A 17,613-nucleotide genomic window follows, 5' to 3' on the forward strand; every position below is an offset into this window, starting at 1 on the left:
CAGGGATGTGCCTTCATAATATGGTTAATTGATTACTGCCAGCCACTGATTATGTGAATCATTGAGCACATCGTGGCTGTGCAATGCTGGAGATGTCTGAGACACTGACCTACCAAAAGTGGCAGTGCTGCTCCTCAGCTCTTCCACCTAGGTGTGGAGGTCACAACTGAAGCCGGTGGCAGCTCAGCACATGCTGCATGTGTTTTATGAGGCAAAAGAAATGTTTGGGCAGAAGCAAAATCCACTGCTGACCTGCAGGCAGAGCCACGTGAGATGTGACTGGCAGGTAATTGCAGAAGCACTTGGGGCTCCTTAAGGCTGAGTGTGCCAAAGGCAGGGGGTAATGTCCGATGCCGGTGAGTGTGATGTAGGATCCTTGTGGGTCTACTGGCATCTTCAGAGAACATAGAGAAGGGGACGGTGCTGGACTGGGCAGAGGAAGAGATTTGTGGCTCTTCCCAGTGTGACAGGAACCAGGGACACCACGTCCTGACCCATCCCCACCCAGCAGCCCAGAGTGTTTGCATTCGCTGGAACTAAACCGACCTGAGGCTCCACTGTGTTCCCCATACACTTCCCATTTCTCTGACAGAAAGCAGCCAGCCCAGTGTCTGTGCCTGAGGGGGAAACCGAACTGCCTAAAGCCAAATGTCATCATCTTGTGCAACCTGAGCGCAGAGAGAAGGCCCGGGGCAGAGTGAATGTGGGAATCCATCCCCAGGCGATGAGGCTGGGCAGTGCTGGAGATGCGGGCACGGACTGTGGGACCGCCCGGCCCGCGGCACCTCCTGCCCACACGGCCCTGCCCGGGTGACTCCCTGCGGCTGACAGGTCACCGGCTCAGGCAGCAGCTCCACCGGTACAGGTGAGACTAAAAGTTATGCTGCCACAGGACTGATCCTTCAGAGGATCTGCGTTCCATCCTAGGCAGGTGTTTGGTGCATGTCTGTCTCCTCCAGCCCGTTCCCTCCTGGAGCCGAAACAGGCGATACACGGCACGACACACGGAGGTGGGAGAGGAGGCACAAGGGAAGGCGTGTCTGCACAGACACCCCCAGAACTGGGACAGACGGGACACAGGAGCAGCTCCTTGTCCCTCCAGAGGCAGCAAAGCGCCCTTTCAGCAATTTGCAGCCGCAGGGGAGCGGGGACCGACACCTCGGTCCGGAGAACTCCGCTCCCGGGGAACGCGCCCGGGGCCCGGCCCTGAGGCACCGAGCGGGCGGGCAGGCGCCGCCTCCCTCACGTGATGGCGGGTACAGGCCAGGGCCGGGCGCTGCGGCGGCAGAAGCGGGCGGACCGCGGGCACCATGCAGCTCCTGCCCAGCCTCTCCCCCGTCACTTGGCTGCTCCTCGTCGCCCTCCTGTGCCTCGTGGCCCTGTAAGTAGAGGCCGGTCCCCTGGAGGACCGGGCAGAAGTGCCCGGTGCCAGTGCGGTTCATTAGCGCTGAAACCACCCGGGACCCCCGCGTTGCCCTCAGGGCACAGAGGGTTGCTCAGGGTGTCTGTGGGAACCCGCTGCCAGCGGGAAGGAGCGAGCTGGGCTCGGCAGGGAGGGAAATTAAAGGAAATCCTTGACTTTTTAAAGCTTTTCCCAGGAAGGAACTTCCGGTTGTTTAAAGACAGCAGCGCCCGTGGCGTCCTTGGTCTGTGCCAGCTGGGAGCGGCGCAGAGTGATGCCGGAGCTGCTGCTAGCAGAACCCTCCCGATTAAGTAGTTCTGTTGGCAAAACTTCGGCTTATATGGCTCAGGGGAACTGTAATGAGCTATACAGGCAAAAACTTAATTTTGCTGTGGTAATTTATGTCCCTGCCGTGCCGCTGTACTGCGGCCACCTGAGCATCGCAGGAGGTCTTTGCAAAGACAAACACAAGGGCAGGCCTCAGTTCAGAACTCAGTCTCTCCGAGATCTCCCCTGAGTCACCTGAGCCACAGTTGTCTGAGCTGGGCAGCTAAATGAGGCCTGGAGGTGCCCAGGTACACTGGTTTGCTTAGGCTGGGCTGCAGCTCCTTTCAGCCCTTGTCTTCCATCAAAACGAACACCAAGTGATCCCGCGTTTATTGCAGAGTATCCTCAGCAGGGCTGCTGCTGGTCCTCAATTTCAGCTTTCCCTGAGTGACAGAAACCAGTTATTTGAGCAGTCCCCTATGCTTAGGAAGAAATATCTTCTCTTTTCATTGCATAAGTGCTTCTCACATGCTCTTTCTTGGCAGCTATGGGATATGGCCCTACCGGACCTTCAAGAAGCTGGGCATTCCTGGCCCACGGCCTCTGCCATTTGTAGGAACTTTCCTGGAGTACCAGCATGTGAGTACCAGCAGCTGCTGCTCTCTCATATCTTAGATCCATCTTGTGGCTGGTGCTGTTTTCCCCATTCTTTGGGCATCTCTTTCCTTTGTCCTTGATTCAGGCAGATGAAAATTGTGCTTTTTGGTAGGAAGCTCTTTGGACACACAGAGAACATAAAAGTTCAGGCTGACCTGAATGAGGTGTGCTGTATTTTGAAACTACTTTGTAATTTAAATTTTTTGTTTCTCCCTGTGTTTCTACCTGGTCTTGAGCAGCTGAAGTTCTGTTGAAAACAAAAAAAAAAAAGGATTGGAGAGATTTCTAAGACTGCTGTTTTCTGGGAACTGCATGTTTCTTTGCCCTTTTTATCACCAACATGAAGAGGCTGAACTAGCCCTGGAAATGCTTCATTCAACCACTTTTGGGCCATCCTGAGAGTAAGCCAGACAAATACATTTTTAAATAGAATTCAAACATTATCAAGCTACCAAACCTCATCAAATAGCAAGGCAGTAGCTGACCACAGGTAACTGGTTGCAAATGCAGAATAAGTGTATTGGCTTCAATAAAAGAGATGTTTTACTTGTATTTGCTGGGTTCACATCATCCATGTTGCTTCTTACTAATGGTTTAGGAGCCTTATGTGTCTCGTAAGTTTCATTGTTACATGTAACATCAGTTAAAACATGAATGGAAACAAAATAAAAATCTGTGTTCAGTAGCTGCAGAGGAAGATCGTATGAGGACGAGACAGCAGCAGCTCTAACTTGTTGAGCAGAAGGTGAAAGGACACTCTGGGATCCAGTTCTGCCTCCTAACTCTGCTGACTAAAACTTTATACCCTGTCATACCTTGTCTTCATTACATTTTTAGATCAGGTTGCCTGGTAGAACTTGAAAGTGCCTTTTTATTTTTTTAATCTCTGCTTTCTTTTTTCTCTCTATTGCAAATGTCCCCCAAGCATCTACGTGATGCTTAAGAGGACCATGCACCTCCCAGCCTCAACCTCTGCCACTTCCAATGGGCTGTGGGATGCACTGTGCTAACAGCTGTGGCCTGCTTTGATCACTTTTCACTGGCAAACTGTTCATTTCTCCTTTCTTCTTTTCCAGGGAGTCCACAATTTTGATCAGAAATGCTTTGAAAAGTATGGAAAAATCTGGGGGTGAGTTTCTGCAGAACAAAACTACCAGTTTGGGGTGCTCCACAGCCCCAGAGTAGAATGGAAAAAGTTACACTGATGTTCTATTCCTCAGTACTGTAATTCCAGCACTGACAGTGTGGGATAATCAAGGTTTAGCACTGGGAAAGTCTTCTCCCATCTCTCCCAGCCTTCCTGCTGCTGGGATTTCAGTGTGGTGTGGGGCTGGGATGGTGATGGCCAGTTTATGGGGTCATTTTCTTGCATAAGCTTTGAAAGTCACCTCCAGTGCTTGGTGTCAAACTGAGCCTCCTGCCTTTGAAGCTGCTCTTCTGTGTCTGGAGCAGAAAGCAAGCTGCAGGCTGCCACAGTGTTTTTCATCTTGCTCCCTGCTTCTCCCAGAGCTGGGGCACAAGCTACCTTTCAACCTGCCTCCCTGCTCCCTGCACAGTGCTTGTTTTATGCAGAGGCCTCTTATCATGCTTCCACTGAGAACCTCTCAAACCAAAACAAAATTGCTCTGCAAAAAATCCTGGGAGGCTTCATGAAACGTGGTGCATTTTTTCAAAAGATTAAATGTTCTCAAGCTTCTTGAAGGTGGCAGCTTCCCTCAGCTGTGGCCCAGGGCTCCCTGCCCTTTAGCCCACACCACGACTTTTAAGTTTTTCTGTCTCTGTTGATTGGAAAATGGAGGAGACAGATGAGGTTTTCGCCTCTCAGTGCCTTGTAGGCCAGGCAGGAAATCTCTTTCCTCCACAGGTAGATTGTTAGATGTGTGTTTCTTGTCTCCAGCCATCAGTAGTGGAAACAGCTCAGACAGCCCAAGTGCAGGGGATCAACATTGTGGCAAAAAGCTGCCTTTTATCTAAGCCCACACAGCTTTGACAACTCTTCAGTACCACAGACAATTGCTAGAAATGCTCACGCTGCCCATGTTTGTCACTGTTGTTCTTTTTCTCCTCTTTCACTACATCACAAACCAATTCCAGCCTCATCCTTCCAGCTGTTTTGTCAGAGGGCCCAAACCCTTTGTGCCGTGGCTCTGGCCATGGACAGAGCAGGCTGCTTTTGCTCCACCTGACCATGAAGGATGGACTGACTGTGGATTTCTATTGGCTTAGGTTTTATGATGGCAGGCAGCCTGTGCTGGCTGTTTTGGACCCCGTCCTCATCAAAAACATCCTGGTGAAAGAGTGCTACAGCATTTTTACTAATCGCCGGGTAGGTACCCAGTCCTGTGCTTTGCTGTTCAGTACAGAGCATGTGCAGCAAGACAGAAGGGGTTTCTTCTTGGTTTCCTCTGAGCCCTTCAGCAAGTACTTGCTCTCTGATGTGCCCCAGTTTATTGATGGTACCAACATCAAAACTCTGCTAGGGAGGTGCAGAGGCCACTCTGGCTGGGACATTGGGCCATCAGCCTGAATGTGCCCTAGGGACTGATGTCATTTATGATTCTTAGACTTTTGTTTCCATTTCTGTTGTTTGCTGCTTGAGGTGGAGCTGACATGACTTCAGTGGCTGAACCAACGCTCCATGGAAGATTTTTCTTTGCATTTCTGTCACATGGAAGGGGACTGTAAACCTTCACCTATTTCCTGTTCCCCTGTGCAGAACTTTCGTCTGAACGGGATCCTGGAGTCGGCCCTCAATGTGGCTGAAGATGAGCAGTGGAAAAGAATTCGTACAGTGCTGTCTCCAACCTTCACCAGTGGGAAGCTGAAGGAGGTAAAGCACAGGCACTGGTACTTTGTATCCACAGCTGGAGGAGAATTGAGCTGTTTCTGAGTGCAGTCCTTCCCCTCAAATGGAGAAGTCACCCTGTTTGCCAGGACCACATCCATGAGTACCTGCATTGTTGGTACCATTCAGTCTGGCTGCCATCCTGGGAAGGGAGTCAGGAGAAGGGGATGGGGGATGAAACAGCACACAGGGCATTGCGAGCTGAGGCTGTTGGTCCTATGGCCTGTATGTTCATCCTGCTAAACGCACCAGGCTGGTCCATTTCCCGTGCACCCAGGAGCCATGTTCATCCCAGCTGGAGTGGATGCTAAGCTGGAGTGGGAGCTGTGTGTGGATTTTTGGAGGAGAGCCTTGCTAAGTCCTAGTCAGATGAGCTCTCTGGACAGGTTGTTAAAATGAGAAAAAGCAGTGACTGAGGCCTGGAAATGAGACCCTCCCCTTGCTTGCCCTTCCTCCCCAGGCCAGACGTGGCAAGTGGCAGATGGCAGTGTGGCCCAGCCTTGTTTGGTGGCAGAGAAAGAGTCAACATGCTTTCTGCTTTGGTTTGCATTTCAGATGTTCCATATCATTAATCACTATGGTGAAAAATTAGTGAAAAACATTGAGAAGAAAGTGGCTAATGACGAGTTTGTGGCTGCGAAGGAGTGAGTAACTGTGTGGGGCTGACAGGAAAGGGTTTGTATTCAGTGTGGGGACAGGACTGCTCTGAAGAGCTTTTTCCACACTGCAGCATGGATCCCTTGTCAGCTATGGAAGCAAACTCCACAGCAGTCATGGGCATGGTATGTTCCTCAGCACTGGGCTTGCTGTGCTCTGCTCAAATGGGAGAGCTGTGCCCTTTCCCCATTTTATTTTACTGGGGATGCATTTTGAGGTAGGAAGCATTTCCCAGAGTTTTTCTAGAAGCTGCACAAGGTCCAGTATTTTTGGATGTCATTTTTGCAATCTCTTTTACAGATGAGAATCAGAATATAGTCATGGTTACCTGAGACTGCAGTGCTTTCCAACTACAGCTTAGGTTTTTGAAGCTTAGAAAAGTTGGGGGAATTAATGCAATGGGAATACTTCAAAAATAAAATGATGGTTACTGCCAGGTCAGGACAGATCTACTATGCTAGGACTGTGAATTAAGAGAGATTCCTTCTCACAAGGATTATTCCTAGATGGGCTCTTATTTACTGCTGTGATTGGGTTCATCTCATTCACTCTCTCTTCTTCTCTATTCAGCATTTTTGGAGCTTACAGCATGGATGTGGTGACCAGCACTTCTTTCAGTGTCAATGTTGACTCCATGAACAACCCCAATGACCCCTTTGTCACCAACATTAAGAAATTTCTCCAATTCAGTTTCATAAGTCCTCTGTTCTTACTTTTAGGTATGACAAACCTCATCTCATATAGCCCTGAATCAATGTCAAAGGTGCTGCATTTTCTGCAAGCTTCCTTAGTAGCTTTGAGTCCTTTTTGCCATATGGGAGATGCTCAACACTCTGCAGGATTAGATTTAAAGTCTCAGATCTGCAGAAATATTTCCCCAGGGAAACCACAGCCAGGATTTTAACAGCCCATGTGGATGTTGGCAGCATCCTCCTATGAGAATAGACCCTGTTTGCAGAGATGGTGGAGAGAGAGCTGCTCTATCAGAGAGCTGCACTTTAGTGTGGTATTGTGGTCATAAAGTAATATATGGAGGAGTTTCTCAAGTGCTGTTTCATCCCAACCATGGTTAGGTAAAAAGAGATGGAGGCAACAAAAAGGGTCAAGGTCCAGATGTGCTGCTTCTTTCTATGCTTTGGGCCAGTTTGGATTTTCTCAGGGCCCCTTTGAGCTCATGTGTGTTGGTCTTTTCTTTCCTTTTAGTGTTGTTCCCCTTTGTTACTCCTGTGCTGGAAAAGATGAAGGTGACTCTGTTACCCTCAGATGTCATGGACTTCTTCAAGAATGTCTTCACAAAAATGAAGAAGGAACGGGAAAAGGGCAGCAGCACGGTGAGTCCAGTCTAGGTGGCCTCTTCTCTTCAAGAAAAGTCCTGAGTGCAGGAGGAATCTGGTGGCATCTTCAGAAGCTGTGGAGCACCTGCTCTCCAAGCTCACAAACCCAAGAAAGGCCAGAACCACACCCTGCCTGGGGGTCCAGTTGGAGAAAGTATTTGTGTTCCTGAAGGGTTTGAGTCCAGACCTCATAATGTACTGAAGCCATGAGCTGTGAGTGGAGCAGGTGTCTCAGCAAGGACTTGTGCTGGACAAGGTTTGCCTCCTCCCCACCCACATCTTCTCTGCCTCTGTTGCTCCCCAGGACCGGGTGGATTTCCTGCAGCTCATGATTGAATCGCAGAACTCACACGATGGCTCCAAGTCTGCTGAGACCAACTTGGACAAAAGTATGTCTTGAGATGTGTCCTCCTCTCAGCAGAAAGCAGTAGTTCCTTATCCACTGAAAAGGGAAGTAGGGAGAGGATTTTAGTCATTAATCCCATGAAAGATTCGGGGTCTTAGTAGTGGGGCCATAATTATGTTTATCACAGGTCAGCCATATTTTTATTGTATCTCATTTCCTGAGATAACTTCTGAGGTGTGTTTGTGCAACAAAGAACAAAAAGAGTGAATATCTCCTTGTCCCCATTTCTTACTTTGTTGTCACTGAAGGCCAGCAATGTTGCCTGTATATCAAAAAGCACACAAAGCACATATGCTGTGTGTACCTTGCTCACCTCTGAGCTCACCTCTGGTCCCTATCCTAGGTAAAATGTAAGAAGATAAAGGTTCAGCCAAGGCATAGTCCTGATCTGTCAACTCAAGGCAGGATGCTTTTAAACTTTTGAAGTGCCAGGACAGGGTATTTGTAGGACACACTGCACAGCATCCTGCACCCCTTTGTGGTACCAGAGGGTAAGCTCGATGCTTCCTTTTCCAACCATTATGTAACTAGGAGTAGCATTACCTAGATAGATGACTGGGATCCTGAATTCCAAAGGGTTAATTACTGTAATTTTCAGCTTCTTGTATGTGCTTCTGTGCCTTTTTTCAGCATTAAGTGATGAGGAGATTCTGGCCCAGGCTCTTATCTTTGTCTTTGCTGGTTATGAGACCACCAGCTCCACCCTCAGCTACATAGCCTACAACCTGGCCATCCACCCTGACGTGCAGCAGCGACTCCAGGACGAGGTCGATGCACACCTGCCCAACAAGGTAAAGAGGGTGGGCTTGTTCCCACCTGCCTTGCAAACCCAGGCTGGAAATAGAGTGGCAGAGGTTCTGGCGCTGAGATTCCCCTTCCCTGGAAGCCCTGGAAGAGCTGTAGGGGTGGCAGTTGCTGTGCTGTGTTCTCAGTGCTCCCGTTCCTCTCACAGGCCGCTCCCACATACACGGCCATCACCCAGATGGAGTACCTGGACATGGTGGTGAGCGAATCCATCCGGCTCTACCCCGCTGGGGGCCGCATCGAGAGGGTCTGCAAGCAGACAGTGGAGCTCAATGGAGTGACTATTCCAGAGGGAATGGTGGTCATGATCCCAGCCTTCGTGCTGCACCGGGACCCGCAGTACTGGCCAGAGCCAGAGGAGTTCAGGCCTGAGAGGTGAGGGCCACAGGGGGGAATAGCAGCATGTTCAACCTCAGCCCTGGGAGTGGGAATGGCAGCAAAAGTGGGGAATGCATGATTATAACATTTAAATTAGGCATTTATCATTGTCTGACATCTAGTCCCAGCATTACACTGAGGGGAGTTTTATGATCTACATCCATAAACTGTGCATGGAATTTAATTAACTGCATTGAAGGGAGCAACAGTGAGAGCAGCTCCCAGCAGCTGTAACACTGAGGGGTTTATGGCCAGATATTAAAGCAAGAGCCATTGGGTGACTGGCACAATGCCCTGCAAATCAGCAGTGGAAGGGCAAAGATGGGTAGAAAATAAAACTTACTTTTTAACTCAAGTTCTGAAGCAATCTTTGCTTAGGAGCTCTGTCAGACCCTGCAAAATGATGCAATAGCCCAAGGCAGACCTGGGATACCATGAAACTGGTAATCTTCAGGTGGCCACCATCAAGACATTGATGCTTGGTCCAGAGAGAGCAGGACCAGACCTCTGCCCTTGCACCAAGAGCTGAAATACCCTTGGAAACTAATCCTGGTGTGGGGACATGGTGACCTTTGAGACAAAACATGGCAGTGGTATCAGGCAGAAGCACCTGTGAAGCCTGTGGTTACCTTGTGTTGGATTCAGAAGGAAGCACCCAAGTGCAAGTGCTCTGGCAGTGGGCCAGGCTACACCAGTTGCTCCCATAGCCACATCCTTATTCCAGTTGTCAAACTTGGCATGGGTGGCTGGACAGGAGCTCTTTAGGGCTCACTTGCCTTGCTGGGAGTTCATCAGAGGGATGTGCTGGTGTCTCAGTACTGAGATACTTCACTTCTGACTTAGCATGCACTGGGAATGAAAAGCTTTCTGAGATGAAAACCAACTGATCACTAAGAAGTATTACTGAAAATGCTCAGTGGCAAATTTCTCTGTGAAGCTGATTGTTCTTCCCTGTTTTTCATGATGAGGGAAGGAATTGGACTGGCATGTCTCAAAAGCAGCCCTGCCTTTAGTCACGCAGGGGGAGAACTCCATCTTTGTGTTTGCTCAGTCCTTTGATCTGCAGGCAAGCTGTAGACCTGTGTGGTTTAGGGTTTGAAATCTGGGTTCAGGTTTGGAGCTGAGAGGGAGTTCTGAGAAAAGAGCATTTATGAAATCCATTAGCGTATTTCAGGTATTCCCAGGACACCCAGTGCACCTGGATTTGCACAACCAAGTCTGAGCACTGGGATGAAAGCAGAGGCATAACATATCTATTGAGACAGAAATAAGGGACTTAGCTTCTAATATGCACAGAAACACAAAAAGCTTTTCCCTTCCCAGACCCCTCATTACTTCAGATTTGGAAGCTAACACATCCTGCAACAGAGTGGCTCTTGCTAACTTGTTCTTTTTTTTTTTTGTTATAATCAGGTTCAGTAAAGAGAACAAAGAGGGCATTGACCCCTACACCTTCCTGCCATTTGGGGCTGGCCCCAGGAACTGCATAGGGATGAGGTTTGCTCATCTTGTTGTGAAAGTGGCTGTGGTTGTCCTGTTGCAGAACTTCTCATTCAGACCCTGCAAAGACACACCGGTGAGGATGTGGGGTGATGTCTCTCATTATCTGCCCCTTACTCCCTCTGAGATGGTCCTACTGTTACATGGGAATAACTGTTTAAATCTTCTCAGTTAATTGTAAGGGGTTCAGTACAAGCTTCTTATGCTTTTTTTAAAAAGCCTCTACAGAAGCATATTTAATGTTTGTGGGATGTTTTAGGCTGAAATCCCTGAAGTCCTGTGCCTGTCTTTGGGTGCACCTAAATTGTGGGGTGCTCTCTCCCCCACAGTGCACTGTTGGTCTGTTTGACCCAGCTTAGGAAGACCCTGCTCCAGAGAGTAGGAAGAGAATATCCCATAGCCCGTGCCAAAGCTGTGTTTTGCAAGACAAACATGGCTGTTCTCTGTGGGACATGCCAAGACACCAAAATCCATCTCTTATGACCCAGGGAAGTCCCTAAAGGGTAGCAATCACAAAATGAGTTTCAAGCAAGCACAAAATGGGTTAAGTTTGAATTGGTGACCCTCTCCCTCTTTGGGGCTGTGCAGGATCCCACCAGGCTTTGGTTTTGCCCAGGATCCCAGTGAATGCTGCATTACAGTACTGGTGGGATGGGCCTTGCAGGGTGGGAGTGTTTGACATGAAATAAATGCAGGAGCTGTTGGAAATGATGTGTCAGTCCAGCCCTGCTGAGAGCACAGCAGCTCCTGTGCCTCAGGCAGGCAGCACCACGGTGTTTCCAGCCTGACCCAGCTCCCTGCACTCACTGCTGCAAGAGGCTGGGCCATTATTACTTTCTGTTGGTGAGGAGAGCTTGGGAAATCAGAGCAGAGGGGGCAACAAGTCACTCAAAGGACGTTTGTTGTAAGAAACAGAAAAGTCCTTATTAAATTATTACTTGGCACGGGTGCTCAGCTGGAATCTCTGCAGATTCAGATTGCAGCTCAACTGGTAACCTGGAGGTGAAAGACTTTAACAGTCCATTAACAATGCAGTGACCTATCCACCCTCCCCCAAGTCTAATGACATTTTTCTAGTCCTCTGCAATCCATAAAATTGATTCTTTTTATAACTGCCTTTAATTAAAAGGAGACAAGTTAAATATGTATTGTATTATTGGTGCCCATAGGTTTATGGGGCTCTTTCAGCCTTTTTTTCTACAGAAGGTGTCATGTACATCAGAGTGGGAGGGAAGATTTCATGCTGGAACATCCCTTTGGAATATGTGTATGGAAGCTGCAGCCTCCTCTCACTGCTCCACTGATGGAGCTCCAAGCCACATTGCTTAAATTTCCTGAAGCAAAGCTTACTGGGATATGGGGGTGAATGTGGCCTGTTGGGCTGGGGGTGTGTCACCCTTGTCCTGCTGGGGAGAGAGGGAGCTGGGATATGAGCAGCATCCCTTGGTGGGGGAGACTTAAAACACCCTTCCCTCCCTTGCAAGATGGTTCCTCCAACACCAGCTTTAAATGTTGTTTCTAATGAGATTCCCAGCCTATCCCATGGAAACCTTTCATGTTGAGGATGCTTGTGGTCTGAGCAGCAGTTGTAGTTTTGCTCTTCCTGGAGAACTTATTGCTCCTCCAGCTCCATTATGATCTAGCTGCCCTTAGCACTGCCACCCTTGTGCATTACACAGAATGGCACTGCATGCCCCCATTTATCTGCAGCACCCTGGCTGGGGTCTGGCTGCTCTTCCCTCCACGTGCAGCCTGTTGATGAGTGCTCTGAGCTCTTTGTACCACGTGAAAGCCAGAGCTCACCAACCAGTCTGGCCAAGAGCTGAGGGCTGTTAAACACCTCCTGGTGGCTGCTCTGCATGAGCAATAGTGATGGTCCTGCTGTAAGTACACCTGTGAGCTGGGAAATGCATTGAAAACAAGTGGTAGCTGGGATGTGTGTGAGGTGCAGGGCTCCTGTTGTCCTGTCTGTCCTCTGTCTGTCCTTTCTCCCAGCTGATGTGGCTGTTTTGTTGTTTTTCCCTCCTGCTCAAGATCCCACTGGTGCTGGACTCAAAAGGTTTCATGCAGCCAAAGAAGCCCATTGTCCTGAAGATGGTCCCCAGAGCCCAGGCTGACCTGAAGAAGTGAAAGAAGCAGGAACAGAGCAAGAGACTCTTATTTAATGGTGCCTCCTCCAGCTCTTGAGAGGATTCAAGGTTAATGTGTGCACTGCAGGAGTGTCAGGGGGGCAGCCCCCCCCATTTCATGGGGGTTTGGCCCAGCACAATTTCATGAGCATTATTCTAATGAACATGAGCCCCAGGTCCTGCTGTCCCCAGTCACAATAGGCATTTTGCAAGACCATTTGCACTCCAGTTATTTGGGCGTTTTTTTTCTCTCTCTCTGAAGAGGCACTTTTCTAAGCAATTTGATTCCAGACACTGTCAGTCTCTTCTGGCAGTGTAATTTAAATCAAGATGGGGAGAGCAAATTGCACATAGTTAAGTAATGCTGCCATTGCTCCTGTTCCCTCTGCTTGCTGGGTGATTCTGTGTCTCCTGGTTTTATTCTCCTGGGAATGCAGAGTTGTCCAGGGCGTTTCCTCAGCTCTGTGCTACGACCCTGACAAATGTTAAAATGGTCACGTCCTTACAGGACTGAATGCCTGCAGCAGATTTTCTGATGCTGATTTATTTCTATTTTGGTATGATTTTAGATGGCTTTTGTGTGATTCCAAGTGCAGATGGGTTAACTGGAGGAGCCCAGAGAGAAGCAGTTACCCCTAAGAGATTTGCAGAGTGGGACAGAAGTGTCCCACATGTGTTTCTTGATTGTTTGCTTATTTTATCATGGGCATGCAGCCACCTGCCATGGGAGGGATTGTCAACACAGGCACCATCCATGCTGCTATCACGACACCTTTTAGTCTGATTTATATTAGGCTGCTGTAAAACCAACTTAACTAAATTAATAATTATGCAAGATGCAGCACTGAGAGCCTTCAGATGTCCTGGGCAATCCTGTCTGCAAGAAAGGTGCCTTTGCCTATTCAAAATCTTGCCAAACTTTGTAATTTTTGTACAGTCTAGAATTTAATATTATTCTTTCAAAAACTGCTGCAGGAATGCTAAGTGCAATAAAAAGTTCACTTGCCTCTTCTGTGTCCAGCTGATGCCAGTCTCTGCTGCTGTGATTCTCCATACACAAGTGACTCCATCTGTGGATCTCATAAACCTTTGGCCAGGTGATGAAAACTCTTTTTATCCTGGATGAATCCCTGTGGGTACCATAAATCCTAGGAGCTGCTCCTGGAGGTGCAGAGCTGAAGATACAACAGCCCAAAAGGAACAGCTGAGCAGTCATTGAGGGTGTGAAGTGATTCCTATTGCAAAAGGAATTTTATTCACTACGTAGCAGTTTTTATATTTCTTTTATATTCTTTTTATAGAAGTAGATAGATTATACATATGTTGTTATATATTCTTTTCATACTTACTTTCTATATTTTTAGGAATTGAGCAGAAAACCTCAGAAGGGATATAATAATCTTTCTGCAGCAAATTAAATTCCCCAGTGAAAGACACCCTTGACTGGAAGTGTAGGGGAGGAGTGAGGCTGCTTCTCTAGAGAGTCATCAATGAGCTGGGTTAGAAAATTCCCAGCAGCTCAGGCAGCCATGGCTTGCCCTTCTGCCCTCCTCACCTGCAGCACTGCAGCTCCCTTCTGCCACCAATGTCCAAAGGTGACAATCCATCTTTGTTTTCAGCTGTTGCTGTCCTCTTCCAAAGTCAAGGCAGGGTGTTTGTCACAGCACATGGACTAAATGTACAGGCAGTCAGACCCCTGGAGGACAAACAGCTGAAAAGTGCCTGCACCATCACAGTGGTTCATAACAAGGGGCATGGAAAATCCTCTGCCTTGAGAAGTGACAAAGAAGATGAGGGTGACAAAGTCACCTGCAGTGTCACAGGGATGAATTAATGGCCTTGCTGGGGCAAAGGCCAGAGCTTGCCTGGTGGCAGTGAGGAAAGGGTTTTGCCTCCTCACCCCATGCCCATGATGGAGTTAATCACTCACATAGAAATATCAACACTATGGGAAAACATCCTTCAGGATAATCTCTCTCACAAAGCTGCTTAACGTTTTGGAAATATACAGTTCACTTGGTATCAAGTGTCAAAGGGTTTCAGCCCCTCTCATGTCTTCAAAGGAATCTTCATCTGCTGCACCCTGTGCCAAGGGAGTGGGGGAGCAGAGCTTCGCTGGGAACGCTGCTGGACCTGCAGAGAGATGGACACAGCACTGCCTCATCCTCCAGTGCCTGGTGGGGCTCTGCCAAGGGACAAAACTGGAGTTCTGCCACACCTCATCTTTGTTTTGCTGAATTTTGTGCTTAAGAGCAGGAAGCTCACATCTGTATGGGTTCCCAAGTGTCCTAGAGGGAGGTTTGCCAACAGATTTGGCTTTCTGGAGTGGTTTGGGTAAGATCTGGCAGTGGGGAAATGCTTGGATGCTGAATTCTCCAGCAGGTTCAGTACCTGGGACTGCTGTTTCTTGGGTTTATTCCAGACTGAGCAGCTGTCTGGGAGATGTTTGGTGTCAACCCTTTCTGGTCTGATTTGCAGAGGTAACCACTCCCCCATATCCAGGGGAAATGGAGCTGTGCTCTTCCACAGTCCTTTGCCTCAGTTTACTTGCACCTATAATTTTTTTAAAGATTATTTACACTTAGGCAATAGTGAAATTTGATGTGTGTCCACCTTATGCTATGCTTTGATTCAGATTCCAGTGAAGTCCCAGAGTGAGCAAATGGGTTTTCTTTCGGAGGGCGCTACAGAAGTGCTTCAGGAGCTCCCCTAATATACTCCAGCTGCTGACAGCTTGGAGCAAGTCCTCCACTCCCCCTAAAAACCATCCAGGATGACTGTAGGGCCCTCAGTGTGAACTCCTCTGCCCTGCATATCCCCTCCTGCAGCACAGCACTGCTTCCCTGAGCAAACAGAACTCAGCTCAGCACAGCTCCTTCTGGAAGGACAGTCCCCCCTCGAGTGGCATCACTCCAATCTGCTCCCACTCATTTCTACTTCAGTTATTTTGGCTCCTTCCAAGCCAGAGCACCCATTTGCACTTCACAGGGTGCTCCCTCTCTGCAGTGCTCTCGCTGTGGGCTCCCTGTGTGCCCTGGTGCTCCCAGGGCCAGGCTCAGGTGGACTAATCATGCCTGCCACAATTTACAAAGAACCTGGAGCTCTCCTGCCCCTGCCCCTGGCTTGCATAGAGGTTGTCTGTATTATTGGTGCTGTGCTGTACCCGCTGCTGAGGAGAGACAGGCCTCCAGACACTCGTATTGAATGCTCAATTTGGTTAAAATCGATGAGATAATCAGCCCACAGAGTCTGCCCAAAGGTCAGGAAGCAGTGATTTTTTCCTCCAGCAACTTTGGTCCCGAGCTCTTGTTTCAGCGGGAAGATTGCAAACCAAAGCACTTCAGCAGGTAGGTTATCAAAGGGTTCTGAGTGCTGGTAGTTAGCTGACAGGCTGATGTAACAAGGGCATAACAGGAGCTCCTAAAACAGGCAGGTAAATTTTGGCAGTGCTTTTTTCTCTAAATTGAGCAGGAGATGGTGCAGGGCAGGCTGGAGTCCTGCAAGGCAAAATGCAAAGAGCCTCGAAGAGGAGCCCACCAATGTGGAGAAAGAGGAGGATGGCAGGAGAAGGAGGTGCTGTGGGAAGGACCAGGTGGGTATAAGCCTTTTTCTCACCCCATTCCCCAGATTTCATCCCCTATCTTGTGTCTCTTCAGTCCTACATGTGCTGTCACCAGAGCCAAAGGCCGCAGCAGGGGGAGGATCCATCTCACCCCTCTCATCACTGCAGCACACGCTCTCCAGCAGCTGGACACACGACACACTGCGGGCTGGATTTGCAGAAACACTTTGATCTTTCATCTTTAAGCTCAGTGATTCAATCCCCCACAGAGCCAAGGTAAACGGCGGCGCTGCCGCTCCGGCGGGCCCGAGGTTCCAAGTCAAACAGCAGTCGTTTAACCACACTTCTAAAGCTCGTATCATTTGAATGTCATATGTCAAACTGATGCTACTTCCACTGAAGGCAAATAGCTGTTTATTCCCCTCACAGCTGCCCAGCAGTCTGACATTCATTACCGAAGCTTTGCAGCTGCCAGGGATTGAAGCTACCTGTAGGAGTGCGTCCATCAAAGCCTTCCACCTCTTAAGGGTTATTCCCTGCAAAACCAGCTCCTACAGTTTAGTTCAGGCTCATTTTACAGCTGCTGTCGTTCTGCAGTTGTTTTTTCCTATGTCTGAACAAGGTCAGGCATTGCTTTTTGCCCGTTCCCTCCCAAATGATGTCGTTAGCTCATTTTTCATGGTTTCTCCAGGGTTCAGGCTCGCTGTCACTGTGCACCAGCCCCTGAGGTTTATGATGTGAATGTTCCACAGCTTTGGGCAGCAACCAGCACACAGGACGGCCGTGCTGGTGGTCCAGTCTTGGCATCTTGATGCAGCTCCAGCTCTCCTTGAGGCCAGCACTGAGAATTCTATTTCTGGGACATAAGTTCATGCACGAAATATCTGATATTTTGTAGTTTATTAGGCACTAAAATGTTCAATTGGCTGCAGAGGAGTTTATAGAGGAGAGACAAAAAAAAAAAATGAGGCAACAGAGAAGATCAGATTAGTTTGCATTTAGACAGTGCCCTGAACCTCACAGAGCAATTTACACCTGTGCGAGGAATCTGCAGAGTTCTATCGAATCAGACCTGGGGCGTTTTACAGCCACTTTGCACGAGCATAAACGACAGCATAAGGTGCAAAGGAAACAGCCGGCCGGACAATTACAGAGCGTCTTCACACGCCTTATTAATCCTCATTAGAGCCCTCTGTGCTGAGACTCGGAGTCTTTCCTTGCCCGAGCAGGGCCAGCGAGGCTGCGGAGCCAATTTAGCCACCTGCCAAACTCGCGGGCTCCGACTGCTGCTATTGACGTGTCCTTGGTCCTGGGGAGCTGCAGGCTCCTTGCGAGAGCCTGGGATGCATCTTGCTAAATTACAGTGATGGAAATCTCGGCTGCCTCCTGCATTCCAGGATTCTGAGCAATGTGTGTTGTTATGCTCTGTACGTCTTGTTGTCCATTTTTTTTCCTCTTTAAAGCCTAGCTGTGGGTGTCTCAGAAAGGTGGGGTGATGTTCATCTGAAAGGTGAAACCCAGTTTCTTGCCTGTGCTGATACACCCGTGAAACAGCTCTGGGTGCTGTGTGTGCATGCAGGGTCGGGAGCCTCAGGACACAAGGAAATGGAGGGAAAAAAAGGAGATTATTCAGTGCTGTAGGAAGCTCTGCCTGCACGTGTGTGAAGCACTC

General features: G+C 48.8%; 1 protein-coding gene across 1 annotated transcript; it reads left to right on the forward strand.

The window, feature by feature from the left end:
- Nucleotides 1–1,290: 1,290 nt before the first annotated feature.
- On the forward strand, nt 1,291–13,311 carry LOC131565146 (cytochrome P450 3A12-like). Its single transcript, XM_058815859.1, has 13 exons — nt 1,291–1,381; nt 2,215–2,308; nt 3,403–3,455; nt 4,553–4,652; nt 5,043–5,156; nt 5,727–5,815; nt 6,399–6,547; nt 7,032–7,159; nt 7,467–7,551; nt 8,199–8,359; nt 8,521–8,747; nt 10,164–10,326; nt 12,285–13,311. The coding sequence occupies exons 1-13, from the start codon at nt 1,311–1,313 to the stop codon at nt 12,378–12,380; spliced, it is 1,530 nt and encodes a 509-aa protein (XP_058671842.1). The 5' UTR covers nt 1,291–1,310; the 3' UTR covers nt 12,381–13,311.
- Nucleotides 13,312–17,613: the final 4,302 nt, after the last annotated feature.

Source organism: Ammospiza caudacuta, chromosome 17 (genome assembly GCF_027887145.1).
Source record: "Ammospiza caudacuta isolate bAmmCau1 chromosome 17, bAmmCau1.pri, whole genome shotgun sequence".
Lineage (NCBI taxonomy): Eukaryota > Metazoa > Chordata > Aves > Passeriformes > Passerellidae > Ammospiza > Ammospiza caudacuta.

Bases quoted from the DNA above. Each gene is read 5' to 3' on its own strand.
- LOC131565146 (XM_058815859.1), top strand. From the start codon at position 1,311: ATGCAGCTCCTGCCCAGCCTCTCCCCCGTCACTTGGCTGCTCCTCGTC. The intron at 5,816-6,398 runs GTGAGTAACTGT...TTCTCTATTCAG, and splicing joins GAGTTTGTGGCTGCGAAGGA to CATTTTTGGAGCTTACAGCA. The intron at 10,327-12,284 runs GTGAGGATGTGG...CTCCTGCTCAAG, and splicing joins GACCCTGCAAAGACACACCG to ATCCCACTGGTGCTGGACTC.